Source organism: Chinchilla lanigera, unplaced genomic scaffold (genome assembly GCF_000276665.1).
Source record: "Chinchilla lanigera isolate Chin_1 unplaced genomic scaffold, ChiLan1.0 scaffold00001, whole genome shotgun sequence".
In the NCBI taxonomy this organism is placed as follows: domain Eukaryota; kingdom Metazoa; phylum Chordata; class Mammalia; order Rodentia; family Chinchillidae; genus Chinchilla; species Chinchilla lanigera.
The window spans coordinates 770329-797077 of NW_004955402.1; the positions used below are offsets into that span (position 1 = coordinate 770329).

Sequence of the window (26749 nt, forward strand, 5' to 3'; positions counted from 1 at the left end):
TGATCAAGCACTCGAAACAGTTTTGTTTTCTTTCCGGTTTGTTTATTTTCTTTGAGACAGGGTCTCGTTGTGTAGGTCAGGCTGGCCTTGAACTCACTGTTTAGCCCAGGCTGGCCTCCAGCTTTTGGCGATCCTCCTGTCTCAGCCTCCCAGAGAGTGCTAGCCTTACAGGTGTTGGCTGTCACACTCGGTGCCCTTATCTCTTTAAAGATGATTTAACTGCTGATTTTCCACTGTTTAATCATTAACATTTTCCCGAGATAAAAAGTTTTCCTGTAAAACTGATCTTGGGCTTCCCCATTCCATTTAATTAGATGACCGTAAAGAAGGTTTGCTTCACTGTGATGGTGGAGTATAACTTTTTCCTGTCGAGTACGTCTGCACCCTTGTCTGGGCGTTGACTTTTAGAGAGTGCTGGCAAGGACTCTTCCAAATGTAGGAAATCTTAAATGTTAATTCTAGTGAGAATCTCCCTGTGAGCTTCTTCAGTTGCACTTGTTATAAGCGGACTGCTGTCTCTACGGTATGAGCCATGTGTCCAAATACAGATTGAAAGGGAAGGGTGAGCGCTACAATTTAATTTAGCTTAACGTTTTGTTTAAGCAGTGTGACTTTGGGGGGCTATCATTAACATCTTTGTGGAAAGCTGTCATCTTTCCAGCCACAAAGCACATACAGTACCTCCTTCCACTGAAAACTTGACATCCAGTTTCAAGTTCAGGAAGCCTTTCCATGAACCAGTGTCTAGGAATCCTGTGGTTTACTTAGTTGGTTGAGGCTTGTTTTATTGTTTTTTTCCTAGTGGAAGAACCAGCGTCACTTTGGTAGGTAGGAATCGTGCCGTGCACACTGACTGTTACAGTAAAAGTAGGTCACAGACCGCTAAAACCAGGAAGAGTTTGCTGTGTTTCCCTGTGACTCTGGAACATCTACTCAGCCATTCCACAAATATGTGCTGACCTCCACTACCTGCCAGCTTTCTGCCTTGAGCCTTGCATTTCCCTAGAAAAGGCCACTGAGGAGCTCTGCCCCGGAGGCTCTGGCTCTGGACTCATGGAGAGTCACATTTTCCAGTTGTGTGCCCGGGCTGGGCGCAGATAACCTCCAAAGGCCCAGCCTTGCTGTCATGGACCCCAGCCTTCCAGGTAGTCAGCAGGTGAGTAGGTGGAAACGTGCCCAGGGTTCAGCACAGTGTAACATGCTGTGGGGGAGAGTATCTGAGAGTCCTGGTGTGCCCTTGGTAGTTCCTGGAGGAGGGAGACCTCGCCTCAGTCTTGAAGGTCAAGTTGGCCTATGAAGACAAGGCAGAGGAAGAGAATTAGCATTCCAGGGAAGGAAGAAGTTTGCACAAGCCCAGAGACTGCAGTGTTGAGAAAACCACCAGCAGCTTCACCTGTGCTGAGTCTGGTGTGAGGTTGCAATGCTGGAGAATCAGGCTGGGCCTAGAAGCTCCTGTGGATCAGAACAGAAGCTGATTGGTAGGGGCTCACCAGAAGTACCGTGGCCATGCCTACTCTGGCAAGATCATTCTGGCTAGTATGGCTTGGATAGGGCTAGGAGTGGGCAGGTGTTGGAGTGAGACAGAAGAGGAATGTTGAGCTGCTGAATTTAGGCTGTGGCAGGAGGGGTGAAGAGGAAACATAGATTTGAAATGTTAAAGACATGTATTTGATTTGGGAACTTTTTTTTATTTTGTTTGACGTACCTGTGAGACAGTGAAATGGAAATAATTGAATGGATAAGCTTTGAGTTCAGAAGAGCTGTGAATACAGCTTGGAAAAACATGAACACCTATGTGCTATTTGGGGATTGAGATCACCCAGGGAAGATAGAGGATTTAGCAGTGCTGAAGGCCAAGGATAGAATCTTGACTGACAGCGTTTAAGAGTAAGCAGAAGGAGAGGAACCTGCAGTGAAGGCTGGAGAGGAATAGCTAGTGCATTGAGGAGCATAGTGGTGGAACTGAGGGGGAATTGGTAGTCCACAGGGCCACATCCTGCAGAGGGGACAAAATAAGGTCAGTGCTGAAAGGGTCCATTGAATTGAGCAACGAGAAGATGAACAGATTTAAACCTCATTGAAAGAGAGCAGTTTTCAGATGCTCAAGAGTGGAGAAGGTCAGAAGAAGACAGATGAACAGTGTGGATTTCTTTTAAGAATTTCAGCTTGAAGGGAAGGCGCGGGGAGAGGTAGCTGACATGAAGCATGGTTATTTAGCTTCTCTGCTGAACCCTGAGTGGTTTCCCCTTGCTCACACTGTGAAACCCCTGCCTTCTGCCAGCCCGAGGACCACATGTCCTGCCTCTGGCTTGTTTCGCCTTTCATTTTCCTCTCTTGTCCACTGTGTTCTGTTCCTGGAAATGCATGTTCATTCTCCCCTCAGTAAATGAGTTCCCTTTGCCTTGGCACTTTTCCCCCTTTCCCGTCTTGCTTAAACCTCCTACTCATCACTGAAGTCTCACTTCCTTGAGGACCCTTCCAGAGCTCTCCCTTGCTGGGTGTGAGGCCCTTTACAACCTTCTGTAGCATCCATGACTTCCTGTTTCACAGTGCTAAGTTGGATACTGTGCAGCAGCATATTACATATTTCAGGAACACAGTTTGCAGTAAGAAAACCACTATTGAAAGTGGCACTATTTGAACAGGAAAAAAGTGTTCAAGGGTACTTTCTGCTTTGTTTATCACAATAGTGGGTGATACTTGTAACAGTGCTTATCCTGAGTTGTGCTCTTTTGGCAGTGCTTACAGGGCTAGGAAAAGAAGGTATTATTCGTGAGCAAAATCTAAATATAACTAAAACCTGGCCTTGGAGATACGAGAACTTTTACTTTGCACCTCATAATCACAATTCTTGCAAGAAAAATGAATTTTAATGTTTTGAATCTTACTCTTTTACCTTCGTGAATACAGATATTGCTGTGTAAGGACCCAGCTATGGTCCTTTGATTAGGTCCTTAAATGAATTGGTCGCTAAATGAGAAATTATATAGAGTATGTACATTACAATATTCAGAACAAATAATTCTGGTGTAGTGGCACACACCTGTCATCCCAGTGTCATTCCAGCACTTGGGAGGCTGAGGCAGAAGGATTGCTGAGAGTTCACGGCCAGTCGAGGTTACAAAGCAAGATCCTGCCTCAAAAACACCCAGAAAAACAAAAATTGACAACAAACGCTCAGAATAAAGAAATGGTCAAAAGAAACTCCAATTTGGTGACTTTGCTTTTACTTGTATAACTTAACATGCAGTACTGTAGTGTATAACAGAGCATAAAACTACAGCATTATACCATACAATCAGCAAAAATTACAGTACTGTATACACAAGGCGTACTGCACAGAAGAAAAGACATTGAGGCTCTATGAACAAGAAGTGCAGAGCTGTACCCAAAAAAAGACAGGTTATAAGTCCAAACAGCCTGCCTTGGTTGTAAGTCTAGATAGTCATTAATGAGGTAGGTAGGTCATTTAACAAAGAATACCTGTAGTTGGCTTTAGATGGTAACTTGGGAGTAGGTGGTTTCTTAGCAGTGAATTCTTGACTTGGAGCAGAACAGACTCTTAGAGCAAGCTTAGCTTATCCACTGCTTATTAGAGCTTCAGGACAGCAGCACCAGTGCTTTGCGCAGAAACAGACACTTGGTGGGAACTTGTAAATATTGGCTGGATCAACGATTTCTTAAGAGAAAAGGGCAGCTTGACAGGTTGATGTTTGTGGGGTTGTCCTCTTGGTGGGGCCCGAAATGTAGGAGAAGGGGTGATAGTTGGCGCTGCACTTCAGAAGGTAGGATCCAATGGGGTCCAGATGATACAGTTGGCAGAAGTGAGATTTCTGGAAAACTCTGACTTGATCTGGTTAACAAACTGGTAACATTGAGGTAAACTGAGGTTAATTCTGTCTTTTGAGGCAGTGTTTTGGTCCCTTTTTTGCTTTTCTTGAATCTGAAGCCGATTGCTGTCCAAATTAGGCTGGGGTGTGAGAGTGAAGAGGAAAGAAAGAGACCTTTGTAATCGTGTCAGGGAAAGGAATAAAACTTTAGGGACAAACCAGTCGGTAAGTGGTAGTTCAGAAAGGATTTGGTTGATTAACCAGGGTGTATGAACCATGAAACTCTTAAGTATTATTATTATTATTATTATTATTATTTTATTTTTATTATTAATTTGTGGTTCAGCTGGGCACGGTGGTACATACCTGTAACCCCAGCACTGGAGAGCTTGAGGCAGGAGGCCAACCTGGGCTATGTAGTGAGTTCAAAGCCAGCTTGAATTACAGAGCAAGACCCTGTCTCAAAAAAAAAGAAAGGAAGAAATTTGTGATGCAAATATTGTCAGCATGAGAACACATTTTACCATTTGTGAGTCAGCTACTTTTTCTAAGGATTTTCACTACGAAGTTAAGGCTGGCCTTGAGCTCACTTTGTAGCCCAGGCTGGCCTTGAACTGGCAACAGTCTTCCTGCCTCAGCCTCCCGGGTTCTGGGGTTATAGGCGTGTGCCACCATGCTTGGCCTTCAGCTAATTTTTAGAAGCCAGATAAGCAAGTAATAGAGGTTGAACATTCCTCATCTAAAAATCCAAAATGCTCTAAAGTCTGAAACTGCCACCAAGATGCCACAGGTGGTAAATTCCACACCAAATCTATTGTGACTGGTTGCAGTCAGAAGCCAGGTGCACTGAAAATACTGGCTAAAACTGCCTTCAGATGTGTGTATAAGGTGTGTGAAACATCACTGAATTCATATTTAGACTTGGGTCCTGTCCTCCAAGATCATAATGTTTATACAAATATTCTAAAATCCAGAGATGTCCTAAATCTGACACACTTCTGATCCCAATCAGAGCACTCTGTATTCACATGGATCAGCAAATTTGAGAGGTGAATCAAACCTATCTCACTCTAACACTTTACTTGCCTACTAGTTACATGTTGTCCTACCTGTCACTTAATGTAATCATCCATGTTGTTACTTGGTGCACAGACTCTTGAGTTCCCTGGAAAATTTACTGCTTTTTCACCTTGGAGTCTGCACATGTTGGGTATACTCTGTGCCTGCCTTACCTACCTGGGAGATGGCTTCCAGGCTAGATGCTGGTCTCTCTAGGCCCCTTGACAAGCTTCTTTTTTGAGTGGGAACAGTCTGCTTGTCTTTCTAGGCCTTGAGGGTGGCCTTGTTTTTCTTGTGTCCCCACCACCAACCTGTGGAGCCTAAAACATAGATCCTCAGTAAGTACTCACTAGACTCAGAGATGCTACTTCTCCCCTCTTTACAAACATCAGCACCTTGGTTCATTCCCACCCCTCAGTTATGGCTTCGCACATACTGATCCAACACAAGATTGTAATTCCATAACATTTGAGTATCCATGAACTGACACAACAGGGACCCAAAACTAGTCCTTCTGATTCTCAGTTTAGCACTGCCCTAATTTGCCAGTGTGACTCTATGTTGCTGACTATCTACTGGAGATTGATAGCGCTGAATCATTTAAATTTTTGATGGCAAAGAGGGAATAGAATGTGTTACAACTGATAGGATCATTTTGGAACTTGAGGCCTTTGAAACAGTATCTGGCTGGGGATATAGCTCAGGGGCACAAGCGCCTGCCTAGCAAGCACAAGGTCCTGATTTGGTACTGATTCCCAGTACCAAAAAAACAAAAACGAATCTGAAGCAGTATCTGGGCCGGGTCATGGTGATGCACACCTGCCTGTAAACCCAGCTACTTGGAAGGCTGAGGTGGAAGGACGGTAAGTGATGGGTAAGTTAGGGAGACTGTCTCAGAATGTAAAGAGGGCTGGGCATATGGCTCAGGGGTGGAGTGTTGGTGTAGCATGTGTGAGGTCCTGGTTCAATCCCCAGCCCTGGGGAGAAAATAACAACACAAAACAGTAGCTAGGATCCATGGCTCAGGCTTGAAAGGGATTTTTTTGGTTTTTGTTTTGTTTTCTGTGGATCTGTTAGATTACTTGAAGGGAAAGCAGCCTGGGCAGTGGTGGCCCAGTAGAGAATGCACCAAGATCGTGTTCTACCTTTGACATATGTTCTACAGATTACTGGTGCTGCTGATTATGCAATCCAGGTGGTGGCATTTGTCCTTGGCTTTTCTAGTTTTCATCTTTGTGGCATGTTCGAATCCTGCTATCTATTCAGAGTTCCTGAGCTCAGCTGGGAACCCTCACAGCTCTTGCAGTCTGCTCATTCTCTTCTCCCTACCTCCTCCCCTGGGCTCTCAACATAGCCTGGGCAAACCGGAGGTACAGACAGATGAGGTCTAAGTGTGCAGAATTAACATCTACACAGGCGCACTCCTTTCTCAGATAAATGTAAGTATAGTTTGTTTCCCTTAGAAATTCTTATCTATTACCTGACTCATGCATGGTAGTTCCACTTAATGCCCCACTAGAGCCATTATTTCTTTTTGGAAAGTGTGAATCAGATAATACATTAAGTCAACTGATAAAGGAGAACCTGTGATTATACCCTGCTTTACTTTGGATAATAATGATTAGCCATATATTAAATCAGATTAGCATATACAATTTAAAACATAGCAGTTGATAATTGAGGAAGAAGCACAATTCACCAGGCCATTTTAGGGACTCTAAAGTCTGACAGAGTATTGTTCTGGTTAGAATACTACACGATTCTGTTATATTAGTAATTGGAATGGTGTTCTATCTTGTGGGGCTATAATTTGAAATAGCCATTAACATCTCTTTTTTTTAACATAGCCCAGGCAGGCCTCGAACTCCCCAGTGCTGGGATTACAGGCGTGTGCCACCATGCCCAGCTTGGTTTTACTTATTTTTTAAAGAAAGGAAAATTGTTAGATGCAACTGGTGCAAATAAAAATTAACAATAAGAAAAGGAGTGGAAAACCATGAGAAACTAATTTTCCTAGATTGTTAAAGTCTTGCAGTTACATGCACTGGAAGCTGGTTTTGTTGCATTCTTTTTTTGTTTTTTTTTTTGGTACCAGGAATCGAAGTCATGACCTCAGGCTTGCCTGGCAAGTGCTTATGCTGCTGAGCTATATCCCCAGCCCCCTAATTTATCTTTCAAGTGACCAAAACACAGTGATAACAAAAGGTCTGTAGGATAGATTACCAAACATCAGAAAAGGGTTGTGCCCACTTTGTACTGGCAGTGGAGAGGGATTTTTGAGAGTAAATTGTAAGCGTCCACATGGGCTGGCGTAAGGGGCTGATGTATACATTTTCTTTACATAAAGACGAGCAAAGGTGATTTCCTAGAGAGTTGCGTTTTTACAAAGTGTAAAAACCTAGATGTAGCTGGGTGTGGTGGTGCACATCTTTAATTCCAGCACTCAGGAGGCTGAGGAGGAGGATTGTTGTGAGTTTGAGACCAACCTGGGCTACAAAGTGAGCTCAAGGCCAGCCTGAACTGCATAGTGAGACCCTGTCTCAAAAAGACAAAAAGAAAACCTAGACATACCCTTATGGATTTCATTAAGTATTCAAGATAAAGAAAAAACCCTTTAAGGAGGAAAGACAAGTTATCTTTAGGGAAGAACAAATCAGATTATCAGATTTATCTTCTCTCACACTAAAATACTGGAGAATGTCAGCCTAAGTGCTGTTGGAAGTGGAAGAGATACAGAAGGTTGGTTTGCACAGTAAAGCCAAGTGAAATTAATCTAGGATTAACTCTGTAGAATCCAGTGAAATTAATCTAGAATTAACTCCAAATAATTATGATTGTAGTTGTGAACCTTATTGCAAGTAACAAATATTTTTGAACAATTGAAAATCATAAAAAGTAATATGGATCCAAGTGTTAGATCATTTAAAGAAAATCAGAGGGGGCTGGGGATTTAGCTCAGCAGCAAAAGCGCCTGCCTGGCAAGCGCAAGGTCGTGAGTTCGGTTCCCGGTACCGGAGAAAAACCAAAAACCAAAAAAAAAAAAAAGAAAATCAGAGATGTTGGACTGTAGGAAGAGCATAATTGACAGAGGTTTTATTAATATGTGCTTTTATATTAGTAAAAAAGTACGTTAGAACATTTTTTTAAAAATATTTAAGGCCAATCCTCAGTAAAATAGAAATGGCTTTCTTATTTCTAAGGTAATAAAGTGGAACAAGGACAACTTGATTATTATAGCAAAGGACATGGGAAAAGAAAATAACAATTTTTAAAAAGGAACATAATATATAGAAAACAACACTTTTTAACCACTTTTGTGTCAGAGCAGAAATCAAGACTGCTGTGACAGACTTTAAAATTTAGTCAAAATCTTTGGTTAAAACAAAGGGAGATAGAAAGAATATTAGTGAATCAAGCATTTAGGCAACAAAAGAAAAACAAAATGAAACAAGGCTTTAGAAAGAAGGAACATGGGGCTGGGGATTTTGCTCAGTGGCACAGCACCTGCCTGGCAAGAGCAAGGTCGTGAGTTTGATTCCCGGTACCGGAGAAAAACCAAAAATTAAAAAATAAAAAATAAAAAAAATAAAAAAAAAAAGAAAGAAGGAACGTATAAAAACAGAAGGCAGAAATGGAGTTAGCAGCTTCTTTCCACCGTCAAAATAAATAGGTCATTTTAATTCTGGTGCTAGTCCTAAAATTCTGTTACCAGCAGGTATCATTTTAGAAATACAGTATAAAACAAAGCATCTTCTTCTGCTCATAATCTCAGAATTCTAATATATTATCTGTCAACAGATGTAATGTAGAAGTAAATATGAAACAAAATGCCATTCTCAAGTTAATTCTGTGAATTAAAGATGGTCAATTTAAGAGAATGTAATATTATACTGTCATTCATTAAAGGAGAAAACAATATATTATTGATATTAAAATAGCCACAGGAAATTTTAAAAATTTAAGAATAAGCTTAATAAGAATGTGTTGAGCTGGGCACAGTGATGCACCCCTGTAATCCCAGCACTCTGGGAGGCTGAGGCAGTAGAATCACAAATTCAAGCCCAGCCTGGACAACTTAGTGATTTAGTGAGATCCGGTCTCAAAAAAAAGAAAAAAAGAAAAAAAGAAAGAAAGAAATGTGTAGGGCTGAGCATGTAGCTCAGTGCAGAGGCCCTGGTATCTTTAAAAGCCATGCTTTGACAGCTTTCTGACCACTTGTTCCCCACTGAGGAAGACAGTAATGGGCTCAATCCCTACTACTGAGAGAAGAAAGTATTCAGTTTGTTATTTTTTAAAAAGTAGAACTGTACTGATAAGACTTCAGTGGAGAAACAAATCCAATCCCTGGTGGGAGAGTAGATATTGCAAAGATATCAGTTCTCTTTAAATTGATGCATATTTATAATGTAATTTTTAAAAATAGGCCAAAGAAAGTTTAAATTTAAGGTTTATCTGCTGGGCATGGTGGTACATGCCAGTAATCCCAGCACTTGGAAAACTGAGGCAGGAGGATTGCTGTGAGTTCGAGGCCAGCCTGGACTGTATAGTGAAACCCTGTCTCATGAAAGACCAAAAAAAAAAAAAAAGGAGAAAAAAAAAAAAAAAAAAAAAAAAAAAAGTTTATCTGAAAGAGTAGGCAGTGCAGAAGAATCAAGACATTTGAGGACAGAAAAAGATAATATTAGTGTGTTTTTGTTGTTGTTTTTGTCTTTTTGAGACAGAGTCTCACTGTGTAGTTGAGGCTGGTCTTGAACTCACTTTGTAGCTCAGGCTGGCCTCCAACTCACAATGATCCTCCTACATCAGCCTCCCAAGTGCTGGGATTACAGGCATGTGCCACCACGCCAGGCTCCAGTACTAGTGTTAAGTAAGACACAAACCTTATCTTTAGTTTTTGTAGAATTGTGTTGTCAAGATGGGCTCTTAATTGAAGAGTTCTGTTGTCAGAGGGTCACCAACAAATACTTAGAAAGGTACTTACAGTCACTGAAGGATGGTCATCACATTGCTTTTAATAATTAGGAAGATTGGGAATCTAGGAGATAGGACAAAATAAATTGTGATGCATCCTATAACCGAAGATGCTGCTTTTATAGTTGCTATGCTGTCAGTGTGTGTGGCTCCCCATATCCATACGCTGAAACCATTCCTAGTCCAGTAGCAGTAAGAGGGAGACCTGTGGGAGACGGGGCAGGAACCTCAATTGTAGCTGCTGGCGCCTGCTTCCCTGTTAGCATGCGAGGGCCCAGACACCAGCGCTGCAGTGAGTCCTGTCTCAGGGTGAAGGCGCTGCCCACCGACCACCACCTTCTCCTTTGTTGAAATTTCTGTCTTCACTCTCTCCGTGGGCTTCAATTCGTACTTCAGATCCTTCCTGAGTCCAGGGGACACACTTCCCTCCTCCTTGACTTGCACTCTGAGTAACTAATTTAAAGATAACTACACAATGCATTAACCATTGTTACTGTCCTATTATCTTGTTTTGAAATTTTGGGTTTTTTTTTTCTCTTTACAAAAAATATTTTTTAATAAGAAAAGGTGGAAATTTTCAACTTTAGGAAAGAAAAATGTGCTGAGGTTTTAAGATTTGATATGCACAAATCTGTCTATGAAGTTGTGAGAAAGAAAAATTTGTGCAGCTCTGCTGTTGTACCTCCAACTGCAGAAGTTAGGGGCACAGTGCTAAGTGCTTGGGTAAGGTGACTCACAGGGCTCAGTACTTTTTGCAGTTCCAGGCGTCCACTGGATGTGTAAGGATGTGTCCCCAATGATGAGGGGACTGCTGTATATATTCCTGTTAGCTCATCTGTAAATAAAATGATCAGGAAATTTAGGCTGTCTTTGAGTTGTGTGTTGGTGGGCTCTCTGAATTTATTAAAGGGTAAAAATACTTTTTTTCTCTCCTAAGCAAAATGCACATTAAAAACTCCATGTGCCCTGTGCTTGGTAAAGCTGTGCTACTTGGATGCCCTCTGAGGCTTGCCCGTGCGGTGGCACAGTGCATCAGTGTCGAGGCTCATGGAGAGGTGAGATGTGGCTCTGGACAGTCACGTTTTTATAGAACTTCTTTTTTACCCAGCATAATCAGTTCATTAAAACAGTGGTGATTGGAGAGGTCTGCTTAGGTCTCAGAAGCCTGTGTAGCAGGGGTTGCTGTGAATTCTCAGCCAGAAACAGTCCTGTCTTGGAAGCTCCACTAGGTGCTTTCCTTTCCTCCAGTGATGCTCCAATTCAGCTCGCACATACCTTCTCAAGGCCTGGGGGCTGGGCTGAGGCTGGTGGGGCCTCTGGGTGGCTGGATTTCTTTCTCTGGTTCCATGGTGACTTTCCGTTTTCTTTAAAGTCACACTGTGGCACAACTTCAGACCCTTTTTCCCCACCAGAGAGAACAGCGGTGACACAGTGGCAGGAGTGGAAGGAACACAGCTGCCACACTCACAGCTGCCTCTTTTTCAGAAAGTGTATTGCTGATGTGTGTGGTTTATTGAAAGGAACAGTCAATGCTTAAAATTTTCTTTTTTCTTGACCAATTTTGTCCGCTTGAATCTGGTAATCAGAATGACTGATCTGAAAACAATAATATGCAGTATAAGAACCATTGTTAAGCTCTGCATCATTTCCAATTTTTTTTTTTTTTTAATTACTTGTTACTGTCTTTGGTCAATCTCACATTCTTACATCTGGTGGACTGAGCATCTTCATTGACGATAACAGTATGTAATGTAGCAGCCATTGTTAATTACTATCATTTTGTTTTGAGGTCATGTACCATTTTTGTGGTTTTTGTGTTTTGATTTTGTCTTCATTGTTCTTTTGTTAGTTTTTTTAATTTTTAAAATAAATTTTTTTGGTGGTGTTGGTAATCCAGTTCAGAGGCTTGTGCAGGATACACAAGTGCTGTATCACCGAACTACATCTCCAGCCCCTACTAATGCTTTTCAGAAGTATTTCTAAAATTTAAATATTTTTCACTTTAAAAAGTACTGTATTTGTTATCTGGGAATTTTAATTAAAATACCTATTAATATGGCTGGATGAATTAAATATTAGTCAGGTTGAGTTAATAAAATTGTAGACAAAATGTTCCATTAGTTAAGACACTTAAGATTTTTATAGACATATTCATTTGAAATTAAGATGTTTCAAAATATGTGACAAGCTATTCATAAGGATATCTAGTAAAGTATTTGTTTGTATTAGTTACTGGGCATAGAACCCAGGGCATTCACACTGAACCACACTTGAAGCTTTTTTTGGTTTTTTGAGACAGGGTCTTGCTGTGTAGTTCAGGCTGGCCTTGAACTCACTGTGTAACCTAGGCTGACCTCCAACTGACAGCAATCCTCTTGCCTTAGCATTCTTGGTCTTGGGATTACAAGAGTGTGCCACCATGCCTAGCTACTTAAAATTTTTTTGAGATAGAGTTTTGCTAAGTTGATAATTTATCCAGGTTGGGCTCGAATTTGAGATGGCCTGCCTAAGCCTCCTAGAGTGCTGGAATTACAGGTATGTACCACAAGAGTTTGTAATTCAGACACAACTTCATTTAGTTCAAATTAATGGGGCTATAGAACTGCCTCCGGAAGATACATATACATGAGAAAGATACTGCTTGGTCTTACCTTGAAAGGTTCCTTATTCCCTTAATCTTACAGATGCATAGTTTTTAAAGCATTTTTTCCCTTTTGTCTTAAACATGTTACCATTTACCATTTTATATCCAGGAAGATGGACATTTCATCCACAGTGGATGGGTTTATGTCCAAAAATACTTGCCCTTCTAACTGTGTCAAGGATATATCCAGGATAGATAAGGTCTGCTAGTTATTAATTGGTTATGGGAAATTCATTGCATTAAGTCCATATTGGTGTAGTTTTAAAGTTGCATGAAGAAGCCAAGTAAGCCTGGTGCTGTTGGTGTGGTAGCACAAGACAGTCATTGTATTTGGTAGCCAGTAGGATCATGACTTGTTTTTGTTTTCTTCTCTTTAAATGTTACTTAAAAAAAAAAAAAATTGAACTGTAAGCTAGAAAACATCTAAAAAAACAGAGATACCAAGTGTTTGAATGGAGCACTCATTTCAACCCATATGTTCAGCATTACTGACATATATTTCACAGACCATAAAATTTACCCATCTCAGGGTATGGTTTAGTACCGTTGGGTTTAGTGTATTTACAAATTTGCATCTAAATCTTGAGAACACTGTCAGCAGCCCAGAAGAGACCATGTACACACTGATTGTGAACCCCTATTTCTGCCCCCACCCACACCCCCAAAAGTCACAGTCATCCACTTTCTGTCTCTGGACTTGCCCGTCCCTTGGGTCTGACTTCTTTCACTGGAGAGTGGTACTTCCAAGATTCCTCTGTGTGGCTGCGTGCATCATGACTTCATTCCTTCATAGAGGTAACGAGACTCTTGTATAGACGTCTACCCCTCCTCACTCATTCATCGGCAAGGGACGCTGAGGGTTTACTCTCTGTGATTGGGAGAATGCTGCTGTTGTCTCCTCGCCCCACCCCACCCCTTTTTTTTGAAGCAGGGTCTTGCTATGCAGCCCAGGCTGGCCTCGAACTCACAGCAATCTTCTTGCCTTAGCTGGGATTATACACAGCACTCATTTCTCTGATTCTTTCATTTCACTGATTATGTGTCTTGGAATAGAATTGCTGGTTCCTAATAAGGTAACTCTTTGTTTTCCCAAATGGCTGTACCCAATTTAACCTTTTTTTTTTTGGTTTGGTTTTTGAGATGCAATCTCATGTAGTTGAAGCTGGCCTTGAACTCTTGGCAGTTTTGCTGCTTCAGCCTCCCGAGTGTGAGGATTATAGGCATGCGCCACCCCATCCAGCTTTTTTTGTTTTAGGTGTAATATGAATAAAGTGCACAGACTACAAGAAGACAGCTCAGTAAATTTTTATACCGTATATATCTCTGTAATCACCCAAATTGATACAGCAACATTTCCCCCACAACAAAGGCTCTCTTCTGCCCTTTCACAGCCAGAACAGCTATTTCGACTTCTTTCACCTGAATGGTTTTACGGCTTGTTCCTATATTGGGCACTTGAGTGGGGTCTCTTGTATGTGGGTTCTTTTGTTCCATAGTCGGTTGTGTGACTGAGTGCAGTTTGTCTGTGTTAATGCATATTTAGGGTTTTTTCCTTCAGGCTGTCGTTTTGGAAATAAATCTGTCATCATGTGCTTTTTGGTGGACATATACCCACCCCTTGAAATACCCAGGAGTGTAATTTTTGGTCATTGGGCAGACGCATTTATCTTTAGTATGGAGCACTGCTGTTACTAATGCTTGAGTTTCCTGATGAGAAAAGAAGGCTGCAGTCCAAGCCAGATTTCCTGGGTCTGTTTCTTTAAAGACCATCCCTTAAACACCAAGTTGTCTTGGGGATTCTGCAGATGTCTACTCACAAAAGACCACCTCAATTCTGTGACCCTCACAAGAGAACTCTCCCTGAGGGCTTGTTGCAATGAAAAGCTGAAATTACAGTGGTACCTCGGTTCCTGAACTTTATTCTCTTCAAGATTCTGGTCACAAACTGAATTGGACAAGAACCAAATCAAATTTCCCTGTAAGATCAACATTGGACCTAACCATTGAATTTGATTTGTTTCTTGTCCAATTCAGTTTAGGACCAGAATTGTAGAAAGAATTAAGTTTGTGAACTGGGGCACCACTGTATGGTGATGAGTTTACACCATACAATGCTTTTGAAATTTTTTAAATTATAAACCTGAGATTTTTGAGAATCTCTGAATTCTTAAAAAGTACCATTGTGGCACAGTTAGTGCCTATAAAATGAAGAGTGGCCAGATAAATAGCAAGAAAATGTCTTCTTACATTTTAACCCACCATTATTTGAGCCCAGCAAAATTGTTTCTCTAGTAGAGTTAGCATTGCTCCTTACATATGCCATTGATAATTAATTTCAGGAGGGATTAAATGTTACATGTATAAAAATGTTAAGGGGTAAAGTAATAGAAAAAAATCTGTTGAAAGTAGATATGAGCAGTACTTAAAGTCAGAATCTTTGGCCTAGAGCAGTGATACTGAACCTTTTAGAGTTTTCAGTAAGGGCTGCAGATACAGCTCAGTGGCACAAGCGCCGGCAAGTGCAAGGTCCCGAGTTCAATTCCTGGTACCAAAAAATATATATAGAAAGAGAGTTTTCAGTGATACAGAGTCTGCTGCGGCACACATGCTGTAGGTTTGCTGCCACTGGCCTAGAGATCAGTTTAAGGCGGTTGGTTGGAGTGGATCATTTCATAGTATTCTAAAAATTAGGCTTCTTTGGGAAGAAGGTGGTAGGACTTTCTTAACCTAGGCAAGTCATGTATGCATATAAATTTCAAATACAGCTAATGACCTAAGTGGATTTTTTTACCAAAAAGGAAGTAATGGTTCTGTCCCATTCCGGATATGTTACTCGTTTGTGTGTCATGTATTGTCTTACCAAGAGGCTGTACAAGTGTCTGGCACCACAGACATGATACCTGAGAGCCTATTTCTCAATGGCTGCATAATACTCATTTGAAGATGCCATGATTTATTCAGCCCATCTTTTCTCTGTCATTAGATGTTTAGCTTATTCCTAACTTTTCAACATTGTAAATAATTCTGTGAACAATATCTCTTTGCATCAGATCAGATGCCTGTATTTTGGATCATTGGTACTAGATAAGAAATAACTACTAATTGAATTATTTCTTGCTTTTTGTTGAGCAAAAATCATATTAAAAAGAAACTAGGCTTAACATTTTTGCTTAAATTATATTTCGGCGCAAGTGTATACCTCACACATGCACTGACACACACCTGCAGTACTGGTTGAATCTGGGACCTTTACATTGAACTGCATCCCCATCTCTTTATTTTTTATTTTGAACAGGATCTGGCTAAATTGCCCAAGGTGGACTTAGATTTGCAATTCTCCTGCCTCAGCCTACCAGAATGCTGGGATTACATGTGTGGACCACTATACCTGACCTCTGGTCATTTAAACTTAGTTTTAAGTAAAAGTATGGCTTGTTATTATATTAGATCAGTGGTTTTCACCTGGGGGTTGGTGGAGGTATATTTGTGGTGGGTCTTGCCATTCAGGAGAGATTTTTGGCTGTCAGTTACAGGGAGGGACACACCGACCACTGCTGGGTAGGGGACAGGGATGGTGCTGTTGGACATCGGGCAGTGCAGAAGATAGCCCAGCCTCCAGGACAAGGGATTGTCTCGCCTGAAACGTTGAAGGTGCCAAGATTGAGAAACCTTGGATTAGCAGGTTTTACTGTTGATAGAGCAGATAATCTCAGTGTAGTGTTGAGGAGCACTGTTTTGGGTTCTGTCTGCCACAGAAGGGAAAAGTTCTAGCATCAGACACCATTAGAGCTGGTTTTGCAGTACAGGATATGGTAGACTGAGGACATAGCCCAGCTCTCTGCTTTCCCAGTTTCATTGAGAAACATCATATACTTTACTGCTCATACAAAGTGCTTGTAAAATTACTGGCATCTTGGGTATTGCTGAAAATGCCTTATCAGTGTCAGATGCAGTTAGTGTGGAGATTTGCTGATGCTGTTGTGCATGTTATTTGGAAAGGTGCTTAGCAGTGTGGAAAGACAGCAGGGACTGACCCAATAGTTGGGAATTTGTGTTTCTCAGGTGATGAGAATTCTTGGAGATGGCACTGGGGCTGCTACTGCCACTCGGTGACCTCACTGCTGACCTGTCCCTCAGTTTTTGCACAGCTTTCTTGGAACATAGTTTTTACCTTGTGTTCTTCAGGATGACTCCTGGCCTGGACATTAAAACCTATATTCCGGGAGATCCAAATGAGGACAAGGGTCTGCTGAGCCAGTGTGTTTTGTTTTTATTGTGGATGGTGATTTGTTTTTTGAAGTGATTCTTTCCATGCTGCCCAGGCTGGTCTTGAACTTGTGAGCACAAGTGATCCTCCTACCTCAGCCTCCTGAATAGCTGAGACCGGAGCTGTGTACCACCCTGTTGGCTTCAGTCCTCGTCCAAGGTTTTTGGTACAGTCCAACTCCATGATTCTTAGTCCCATTGGCTGCGGGGTTTCCTGGGACTGGTTTTAGCTGTGAGTGAGGCTGGGGAAAGTATGGACATTACTTGAGTTTGTTCTGGGTCAGAAAATTGAATGAGAAACCTTCAGTAAGGAAGCATGGAGAGTGGAGTAGGCACCTCTGGGCACTGAGTTTTCTTGCTTCATAGTCACTGAAATTAAGGAAAGGTGTGGAGAGCATACAGTATTTACGTTGTAACAGTGTTGTGTTTCTGAAGATGAGGACTTGGAACAAGATTTGGCTGTTCCATTATGTTTTTCAGATTTTAAATCTCTTTTCTACTCCTATATGACCTTGGTTTTTCTTGCCAACTTTTTTTTTTCTTGGTACCAGGAATCGAACTCAGGACCTTGCTCTTGCTAGGCAGGCGCTTTTGCCACTGAGCTACATCCCCAGCCCCTACTCCTATACTTGGGACCCTCCCCCTTTTTATTTTTTGAAGCATTAGTAACTATGTTATAGTACACAATTAAGGTTTCTCTAGACATCCCTATACACTAGCAGTGACCAGTAAAAGTTTTTAAAGCCCCATTTGCAATAGCAACAAGGCCTATAAGGTTTTTTTCAAAATAAATTTTTAGCATCTTTATGAAGAAAATTATAAAGTGAATTAAGGTATTATCAACTATAACACAAGTAGGGAGAAGGAATAGGAGCAACTTGCCTTTCCAGATACATACATGTATCACAGAGCTTAGAACTAAAATTGGGCACTGTCTCCAGGATAAATGATGATTCTGTGAAACTGAATGAAGATGTAGAAACAGACCCATTCACGTATAGAAACTTGGTTAATGATAGAGCAAATGTTAACTGACAAATGCAAAAATCAGTAGTGTCAAAGTAATTCATTTTCCATTTGGAAAGAATAAAATTAAACTGTTGCCCACTTCAGGCTAGTAATTGTGTTTTATAACTTGGGATTATTATCATTTCCTTCACTTCCAGAAAACTTGGAAAGTTCAGGTTAGAAACTCGGGCATCATGTTCTATCAATGGAAACTTGGGGAGGGGAAAAGTTACAAAATGCCAGTTACACAACCCACAGAGAGCAGAAGGAAGCAAACAAAAACAAGGACAGAAATAATGGAGTAGAAAATAAATCTCTTTTCCACTCTCACTTAGAAAACTGGAAACTAATAATTGAGTTTTAGAGCGAAATTAGGTGGAAGTACGACAGACTATATACAGAAAATATTTTAATTCTTTATTGAAGAGCTTGTGCACTGGGCCCAAAGGGTAAAGATGGGAATTATAAAGTTAAACATAGAAAACTCTGATAACCTTTTAAAAGGCTTTTTCTTCTATGTGATAGAATGAGCAAAAGCCCGGTATAACATTTACTGATTTTTTTGTTTTGTTTTGTTTTGCTTTGTTTTTTTTTTTTTTTTTTTTCCGGTACTAAGAATCGAACTCACAACCTTGTGCTTGCCAGGCAGGCGCTGTGCCACTGAGCTAAATCCCCAGCCCCACATTTACTGATAAAGTACACTTTTTGTTTGTTTGTTTGTTTTGGTACTGGGAATTGATCTGAGGACTTTGTGCTTGCCAGGTGGGCACTGTGCCTCTGAGCTATCTCCCTGGCCCCTAAAGAACACTTCTGTTTTGGGGAGGCTGGTATGTTTCTGTTTGTACCTGATGAATTCTTTTTTTTTTTTTTACCAGACCATCACATAAGTGTATTTTAGATATAACAGTGATGTTAAAATTGAAAAGTTTAATTTTTAACTGCACCAAGTAAACTTAACCATTTAAGTATCTTTAAAGTTATTCCCTCCAAAAACTGAGGGAGCTTTTCTTTACTACCACCACAAACCATGGTTTCCCAGTCATTCCCTTTTTTCTTTTTTTTTTTTTTGTACCAGGAATCAAACTTAGGATCTTACTCTTGCCAGTATGGTTCTTTTCTTGAAGGACTTTTCAACTGATGAGAAAACAAAGGTGCTTTGGAGATATTTTAGAACTCTTTCCTGCAACTGAAGACTAATTTGGACAGATGATGTATTGCATAGATTTCTCTACAGATTCTCTTTTTTAGACATAAATGCAACTTATGGTAATTTTAATCTTTTTCTTTTTCTTTTTTTTTTTTGAGACAGGGTCTTGCTGTGTAGTTCAGGCTGGCCTTGAGCTCACTGTGTAGCCCACGCTGGCCTCAAACTCATGGCAGTCCAAGTGCTGGGATTACAGGTGTTTGCCACCACACTGGCCTAATTTTAACCTATTTGCCCCACAATAAAAACCATCTGTCCTGAAAAGTATGATGGCTATATCTTCTGATCTTCTAGTTAGTAGAATTACTGACTTACGTCAAAGTTTTTTTTACCATTTGTCAAAATAACCAACTCAACATTGGTCATTGGTCTTTATTGACTCAGACTTATGAATGAGTAGTGCCCAGTTTCTACCTCTTCCACATCTTCCCTTCATAAGTGGATGGAATTGTTTAACACCAGCTTGATGGAGGGCAGTTAAGTCTTCACAAACGTTAAGAATTGAGATCATCGTTGACTAGTGTAGAAGAAACTATAATGACAGAAAGCCTCCACACTCAATTCAAACTTGAATATTTTTCTTCTGCCTTCAAATAACATATACTTAATTGTGAGGCAGCTATTTGGTTTTCAATAACCACATTTAGGGATACATGCAAAGGGCTTCTTAAATAGTCCAGATGAAATAGTTATAGAAAAATGGCTATTGTCATTGTTGTCTCAAAAATTCATTTTATGTCAAAATCTCTTTTGATATCGAAAGTTTACAAAAAGGGTGAATTATTCCTGCTAATTGTGCTTTCTGAAACTCAAGCACTCTTCTCTTGACAAGAGCAAGCTGAAACTTATCCTTGAAGGTAAGTGTGCTTAATGTTAAACATTCCTTCTAAGGTTGGATTTAGGTTAAGAAAGTGATACCAAAGTAACCATCATGGTCTTTCCTACATTTTCATTAAGATTAGAACCCTCTAGACTCATTCATTAACTATCTTTAAAAAATTTTTCTTGGCACTCAGAACTGAAGTGTATTTTACTGTGTACTTTCATATTTCCAGATGAGAACTTAAGGTTATAAAATGTGCATGAACATTCTGTAAAGTAATTTTGCCATGTAACTTATTTGGAAATGAGACTTTTACATATGAGGATGAATATTACAAATCAAATTTCTTAAAGTCAGATGACATCGATTTCTGGTACCCCTCCCCCCAAAAGTCAAATGACAGAAAACTCAAGCTTTGTGCATTGCTGTCACATCTACCAAGAATATTTCTTGAGCGGCCAACACTGATAATCTAAGAAATTACCAAAAAAAATCGTAGATTAGACAATGGAAGGAAAACTTGAGTATGTCAGATGTCTCATCTTATAAAAAGTTATTGACCTGTCAGAATCACTCCCTACTAGCCAGATGATGATCTAACACAAAACCACTTCTGTCAGTAGAGGAAGTCACAGTGATATTTGTACTATTAACACTTTATGCCTCTACCTTTCCAAAAAACAGTTTGTTTCAGTAATTCCTCTTATCCCAAATGCTTAAACTCAGTGTTGCAGGCACAGAGTATAAGCAAATCTGGAATATTCTCCAGCAGATAACGAATATCATAACTCTGTTATTCTCAAAAAATACTGTCTAGATATCTACTGGCAACATTTTTAATAGCCTGTATTACTTGACATTCACTGGCAACATTTTTAACAGCCTGTATTAGTTGACATTAAATACATTTATTGTGCCACAAGTCCATCTAAACTTTCCTTTAGGTCTTTTTAAATATGTCTGAGAAAACACACCTGCTTCAGGTCTATTTAAGGGTTTTAACCTATAAGGACATCAGTTCCATTGGCGGGGGAAGTGGGGTACTAGGAAATGAACTCAGGACTTTGTGCTTGCCTGGCAGGCACTATACTTCTAAGCTGTATCCCTGGCCCTGAATTCCATTTTTAAAGTTAGACTAACTATGGTATTGTTGGGCTTACTGAAGAAAAGGACAGGAGAAAAAACTAAATCACAGTAAACCTCTTTAGGTCAGTTAAAGGCTATTATCTGTAGCTGGAATATTAAAAAAAAATTATAATCTCACCAGCTAACACGCTAAAAGTTAATGCCTTTAGTAACACTAGCAGGAAAAACAAACCTGCTGACAATCAGTCCTCTCATTAACAAAAAAGCAGTTTAACCCAATCCTTAGACATAAGTATAACATTACCTACCCAAACTGCCCCACCATCAGCAGAAAGAGAAAACCAGTTGCTTTAAAAATCCACATAGCGTAGTATTTCTCACAAGGGTAACAATGGTCCATCTCCTGAGTGCTCTAAAGGACTAAAGGTGGGGTGAAGGCAGTGTCTAGGAATAAGTATCCCACAAATAGTCTTTAAAAACCCAAAGTACTGCAAACACACCAGACTTGTCTATGAATCAGGAGAAAGATAATTGCTGTTGTTTCTTTTTGTCTTTTGAAATAAGTAATATTTGTAGGCTCTGCTCTTCAGTGTGAAAGCAGGACATTTTTTAAATAGCTAAAAAAATTGAAATCATTTGATACCCAAAGTTTTTGGTTATACATCTTAACTATGAAAGTAAATAGGTCTCCCTTCAGTCCAACCACCTCACAAAAATGAGAGAACTAAGACAGTCCATACATAATTTTGTTTGTTTTTTTTGAGACAGGGTCTCACTATGCAGTTCAGGCTGGCCTTGAGCTCACTTTGTAGCCCAGGCTGGTCACAAACTTGCAGTGATCCTCCTGCCTCACCTTCCCAAGTGCTGGGATTACAGGTGTGTGCTACCACGCCCAGCTATCAAATATGATTATTTTTAAAAGCCCTTGAAATTATTAAAATTTTTAAAGGAAAGGGGGTAGGTAGAAAAACCAAGAACAAGAGAACAAGGAGGGAAAGCTTAAGTGGGTAGGGGATTAATGGGCCTCTCTTATTTGGCAACAAGCAAGTGCAAGAGTTCATTTATAATTTGTTCAGTGGTCTGTCTTTTGAGCATCTGCAGTCTGACCAGAGGGGACTTTGAGGTTTTTCTGAAGCACATGAGCATCAGCAGGCTCTATCCTCTTATAGTAGTTCTTCTTTGTCTCAATCTCAAAGCCAGACTTCCTGTAGAAGTCAGTTGCTGACTTATTGCTGATCTGGATAGATGTTGTCAGAAGTACCATCTTTCTTACAGATGTTTAAGACATTATTTAACATTTTAGTTCCTGTTCTTAGCCTTCCGTAAGGTGCACGACATCCGAGTGTCAGGATGGAAAGTCTTCTGATTCTGTACATAGTCCGCCCTGCAGCATACTGCACCTACAGCATTATCATTAAAATAGGCAAGCTTTGCTAGCTCGCCAGTCTCTAACACATCACATTATAGCTGAGTAGAAAGATGACCTGGGTTAACCTGGTGAACTTTTTGATGTTGTGTGGTGTTACATCTCCAAGCTTGATCCGGTGCCTTTCATCTTTCCCTCAACACCGCCGTCCTCCCTGCTGTGAGTGCTACTAAACCAGTCTCCTCACCTAGGCCCTGGAGTTGAGGGAGTGATGGACAGGTGCAGCCCTGAATCTGCAGAGAGGGTGTGCAGGTGCTGCTGCTTCTCCCCAGGTGCATGCAGGAGCTCTGCTCCCGCCTGCTACCAGCCAGGCTCACCGAAGTCTTAAAATAATACTCCATTTGGGAGATACAAGCTGGCAATACAGGACACCTGAGGTGTCTGGGAGCTTAGTGTAGATAAACCGTGTAGGATTCCTCGTGTGGGACACAGAGAACCTTAACCATGGCTGAGTGCTTAGTGGAAACGAGCATTACAGGACTTTTCCATGTGGTACACACACAACCTTGACAATCTTGAAACAAACCTCAAACTTACCTGTTAGTATGAATCATTTGTGGCTCTAGAAATAAATTTCGTGGCTATTTCTGCTCTCAAAGTAACAATTATATGGCATGAAAATGAAGAAATAGGTAAGAACGTAGAGAAAGGAGCTCTAACATTTAGGTAGATGCGCTGAGAGTTTCAGTGTGATGTGGCTCATGCCTGCGTGGCACTCATTCTGTCTCCCCTTGCTTAGAGGTGTTGAGCAGAGCCAGGAATAGGCACTCGGTAGGTAAACTGCACAGTCTTCCTGTGTCTGAAGGACCTTGATTCAGTCCAGGCACTGCCACTTGCTGTTATTTGATCTTTGGCAGATTGTTTAACTTCTCAAAGCATAGCCTCCTCATGTATGAAGTGGGGAATAATAGTGTTTCTATTTCTGTTAGGATTTTTTTTTTTAAAGAGTAAAAGAAGGATAACATAATAATGGGGGGGCTTACCAAATTACAGACAAAGTGGTAGGAAATTATCAATGGTTGTTGTTTCACATACTGTTATCTACAAGATGGTTTCTCAGGAAAACAAATAGATAAATAATAGTGAGTTACAGACAAAAGAGGTAGGAGATTATCAATAGTTGTTATACTGTACTTTGGTATCTTCAAAGTGGTTTCTAAAGAAAATAAATAGAGCTATACATGAGTGACCTATTGAATAATCATTAACTATTCTCAATGGTTGTTGTAGGAAACACATAATAATAAACATGCATCCATTTACAAAATAGGATAGGAACAATACAAACATTACAGAGTTATGGATAGATTAGTAGGAGGACATCAGTGGCTGCTGTTAATACATGGTGGTATCTTCAAAGTGGTTTCTCAGGAAGACAGAGATACGCAAGAAGGATCTAACAAGTAGTTACAGCCTAAGGGTTGTCAAAAATAGCCTATTACCTTCTCACCAGTGACTCCTATCGCTGAGGTGTGATGACTGGAAGGAAGGCCAGGATTGAAAAGAAGGACCAAGAGACTTGCACCTGTGTGTAGCAACAGGCTGTTTTCTTGTTCCTCCATAGTCATGATTACCCAGGACTCCTCGATGGAGATGATGGTCTTGCCAGAGGGAGAAGGCAGAGTATGCCCCGGGCCCTCTCATTCCCGTTGGACTAACTGGTAGCATGGGTCTGAGCTCTGGGGCCTCCACTTCAGAAGGCAGACTGATCTCCAGTGGTCACCTTTGCATTCAGGGGATGGCCCATGGGGCCTCTTAGGGCAGTTCCTCTTAAGGTGGCCTGGCTTTTAACAGTGGTAGCAGATGAATTCAGTCGTCAAGTTCTTCTTGGGGCCCCAGGAATCAGACTTGGGGTCTCTTTCTCTTAGTGCTGCAGCAAAAGCAGTTGCTTTTTCTCGGTGTCTTTTTTTTCTCTCCTTGGCCTCCTCCTCTTCAAGGCTATAGAATACTGAGGAGGCAGTTCTTACTAACATCTCAAGTGAGCCATCTGGGGCGAAAGCCATTCTTTGTAGCTTTTTCTCTCCAGCCTCCCATCGCACTGGGACCCCACAACCAGTTAGTGTCCTCTCCCCAACCGTCAGCACAGGCAGCAGGAATCTTGCTGCAGGCCTCTCCAGAGCTCCACACGCTCCTCCACCACAGCCTGTACTGTCAAGGGAGGAATGGCTTCCAGGGGGGTCTCCCCAGGTATTATGCAAGGTCCTCCTGGTTTACAGCTTCTGAACGGCTCTCATGACCCCAGTCTACAGGACCTCTGACTCTTCCGGCTTAGTCTGTATTCTCATGTTCTCCAAGTTCTTGTTCAGCAGCTGCTCCTCCACTGACTCTGGACCTTTCTGGTTCTCAATGGGAGGAGCAAGAGTGACCCATTGTGTGGCATGTATTCCCAGGGGTTTCTCCATGTTGGAATGATTCACACACGTCTGTGGGTGGACCTCCACAGCTGGTGCATGGTGGGCCAATTGTGTCATTGTTTCTCTGTGCCATGGTAGTTCTCAATTGAGTGGTGGTGGCTGGTTTGAGGGCCGGCATGCGCCTGTGCACGCTGCCGTGCAGCTTCCCAGGCACCAGGGGCCCTCCTCCCAGGTACTTACAAGGCAGGGATCTGGCCCAAAGACCCGCACTCCCCGCCACTGGGCTTCCAGGGCTTCGGGGGCCCTCCTTCTGGGCACCTGTGAGGCAGGGAGCCAGCCCGAAGACCGGTATTCCCCACCACGTGGCTTCCCGGGTGCCGGAGCCCCTCCTCCTGGGCACCTGCAAGGCTAGGGGCCAGCCCAAGGGCCGGTGCTTTGTTGTTAGGATTAAATGAGAAATGACGTGGTCTGCTTCACATGCTACTGGGCTTGTCAAAAGTGCTTAATAAATGCTATTCTGCATTGGCTGGGAAGATATGCTTTACTAAATAAAATAAGAGAGATATTTAAATTTTTTTTTTTTTATTTTAAGGAAATTCGGAATGAGTCCCATGACTATCCTCATAGAGTGGCAAAGTTTCCAGAAAACAGAAATCGAAACAGATACAGAGATGTGAGCCCATGTAAGTACTTGTGGATTCATGTGTATGTATGTGTTGGTTTGTTTAGGAGGCAGGAGACAGAAGGAAGGAGGCTGTGGGGTCAGGGTGAAGTACAGTGATTCTTTTCAGTTTATATAAGATATATATTCTTAAAAATCTCAAGGAATAATATAGTACAAAGAAAAAGAATTATCTATAATTATTTCATCTTTCAAACACAGCTGCCATTATTTTGGTGTATTTCCCATTAATCTTTTTTTCTTTTTACATGTGTGATTTTTCTGTCTTTAAATTGTAATCGTTGTTATATGTGTATGTATATATGATAGAGTCATATATATAATTTTCACATGATTTCATGACCTTTAAGTGTTAACTTAAAGTATTTACTAGTATACTTTAGTTTCCCACCCCCCTTTCTCCAGTTACAAAAGTAGTGTGTACTTACTCTACAAAACCTGTACAAAAACAAAACAAAAACTTGTGAAGCGTAGGAGTTCTACTTTTTTTGTGATAGTGGGGTATTGAGATCCCCCAATACATTGTATTAGTGCTTATTTGATTGTTTCACGTCCATTGATATTTGTTTTATATATTTGAGTGCACTGGTACTAGTTGCATATATATTTATGATTGTTATCTCTTCCTCTTGGATTGTTGCCTTCACAAGCATGTAGTGGCCTTCTTTATCTCTCTTAATCAGTCTTGGCTTGAAATTCACTTTGTCTGCAAACAGAACAGCTACCCTGCTTTTTTCTGGGTTCCTGTTGCATGGAGTATTATTTTTCATCCTTTAACTTTCAGTCTATGAATTTCTTTTTGAATTAAATGTGTTTCTTCTGTGCAACATATTATTGGATCTTGCTTCTTGATCCATGCTTTATATTTTTCTTTTTTTTTCCATTTATTTATTTATTTTTGTCTTTTTGACACAGGGTCTCTGTGCAGTTCAGGCTGGCCTTGAGCTCACTTTGTAGCCCAGGCTGGTCTCGAACTTGCAACAATCCTCCTGCCTCAGCATCCCAAGTGCTGGGATTGCAGGCATATGCCACCATGCCTGGCTTTTTTTGTTTTTTTTTTTTGAGACAGGGTATCACTATGCAGGTCAGGCTGGCCTTGAACTCACTTTGAAGCCCAGGCTGGCCTTGAACTCGCAGTGATCCTCCTGCCTCAGCCTTCTAAGGGCTGGGATTATGGGCCTGCATCCCCGTGCCCTGCAGATGGGCTTTCCAGTATTGGTGAATTTGTTTCTTTTGCCTAACAGCTTTTAAGATTCTATTCCTTTTTTTTTCGGTCTTTTTGAGACAGGGTCTCGCTATGCAGTTTAGGCTGGTCTTGGGCTCACTTTGTAACCCAGGCTGATCTCAAACTCACAACAATCCTCCTGTCTCAGCCTCCTGAGTGCTGGGATTATTA

At 41.0% G+C, this 26749-nt stretch overlaps 1 protein-coding gene and 1 pseudogene across 5 annotated transcripts in view; one reads left to right on the top strand and one right to left on the bottom strand.

Moving 5' to 3' along the window:
* The first annotated feature begins 1081 nt into the window (after positions 1 to 1081).
* Positions 1082 to 26749, top strand: part of Ptpn2 (protein tyrosine phosphatase, non-receptor type 2) — a 75262-nt gene continuing 49594 nt past the window's right edge. For 4 of the 5 annotated variants that reach the window (XM_013513107.1, XM_013513054.1, XM_013513139.1 and 1 more), the window contains exons 1-2: positions 10787 to 10915; positions 25264 to 25354. In XM_013513107.1, coding sequence (XP_013368561.1) covers positions 10802 to 10915; positions 25264 to 25354 — 205 coding nt within the window. In that variant the 5' untranslated portion in view covers positions 10787 to 10801. Of the gene's footprint in view, positions 1157 to 10786; positions 10916 to 25263; positions 25355 to 26749 lie in introns of those variants that run through there. The other variant, XM_005372550.2, reaches the window with a different exon arrangement.
* Positions 21905 to 22658, bottom strand: LOC102003712 (annotated as a pseudogene).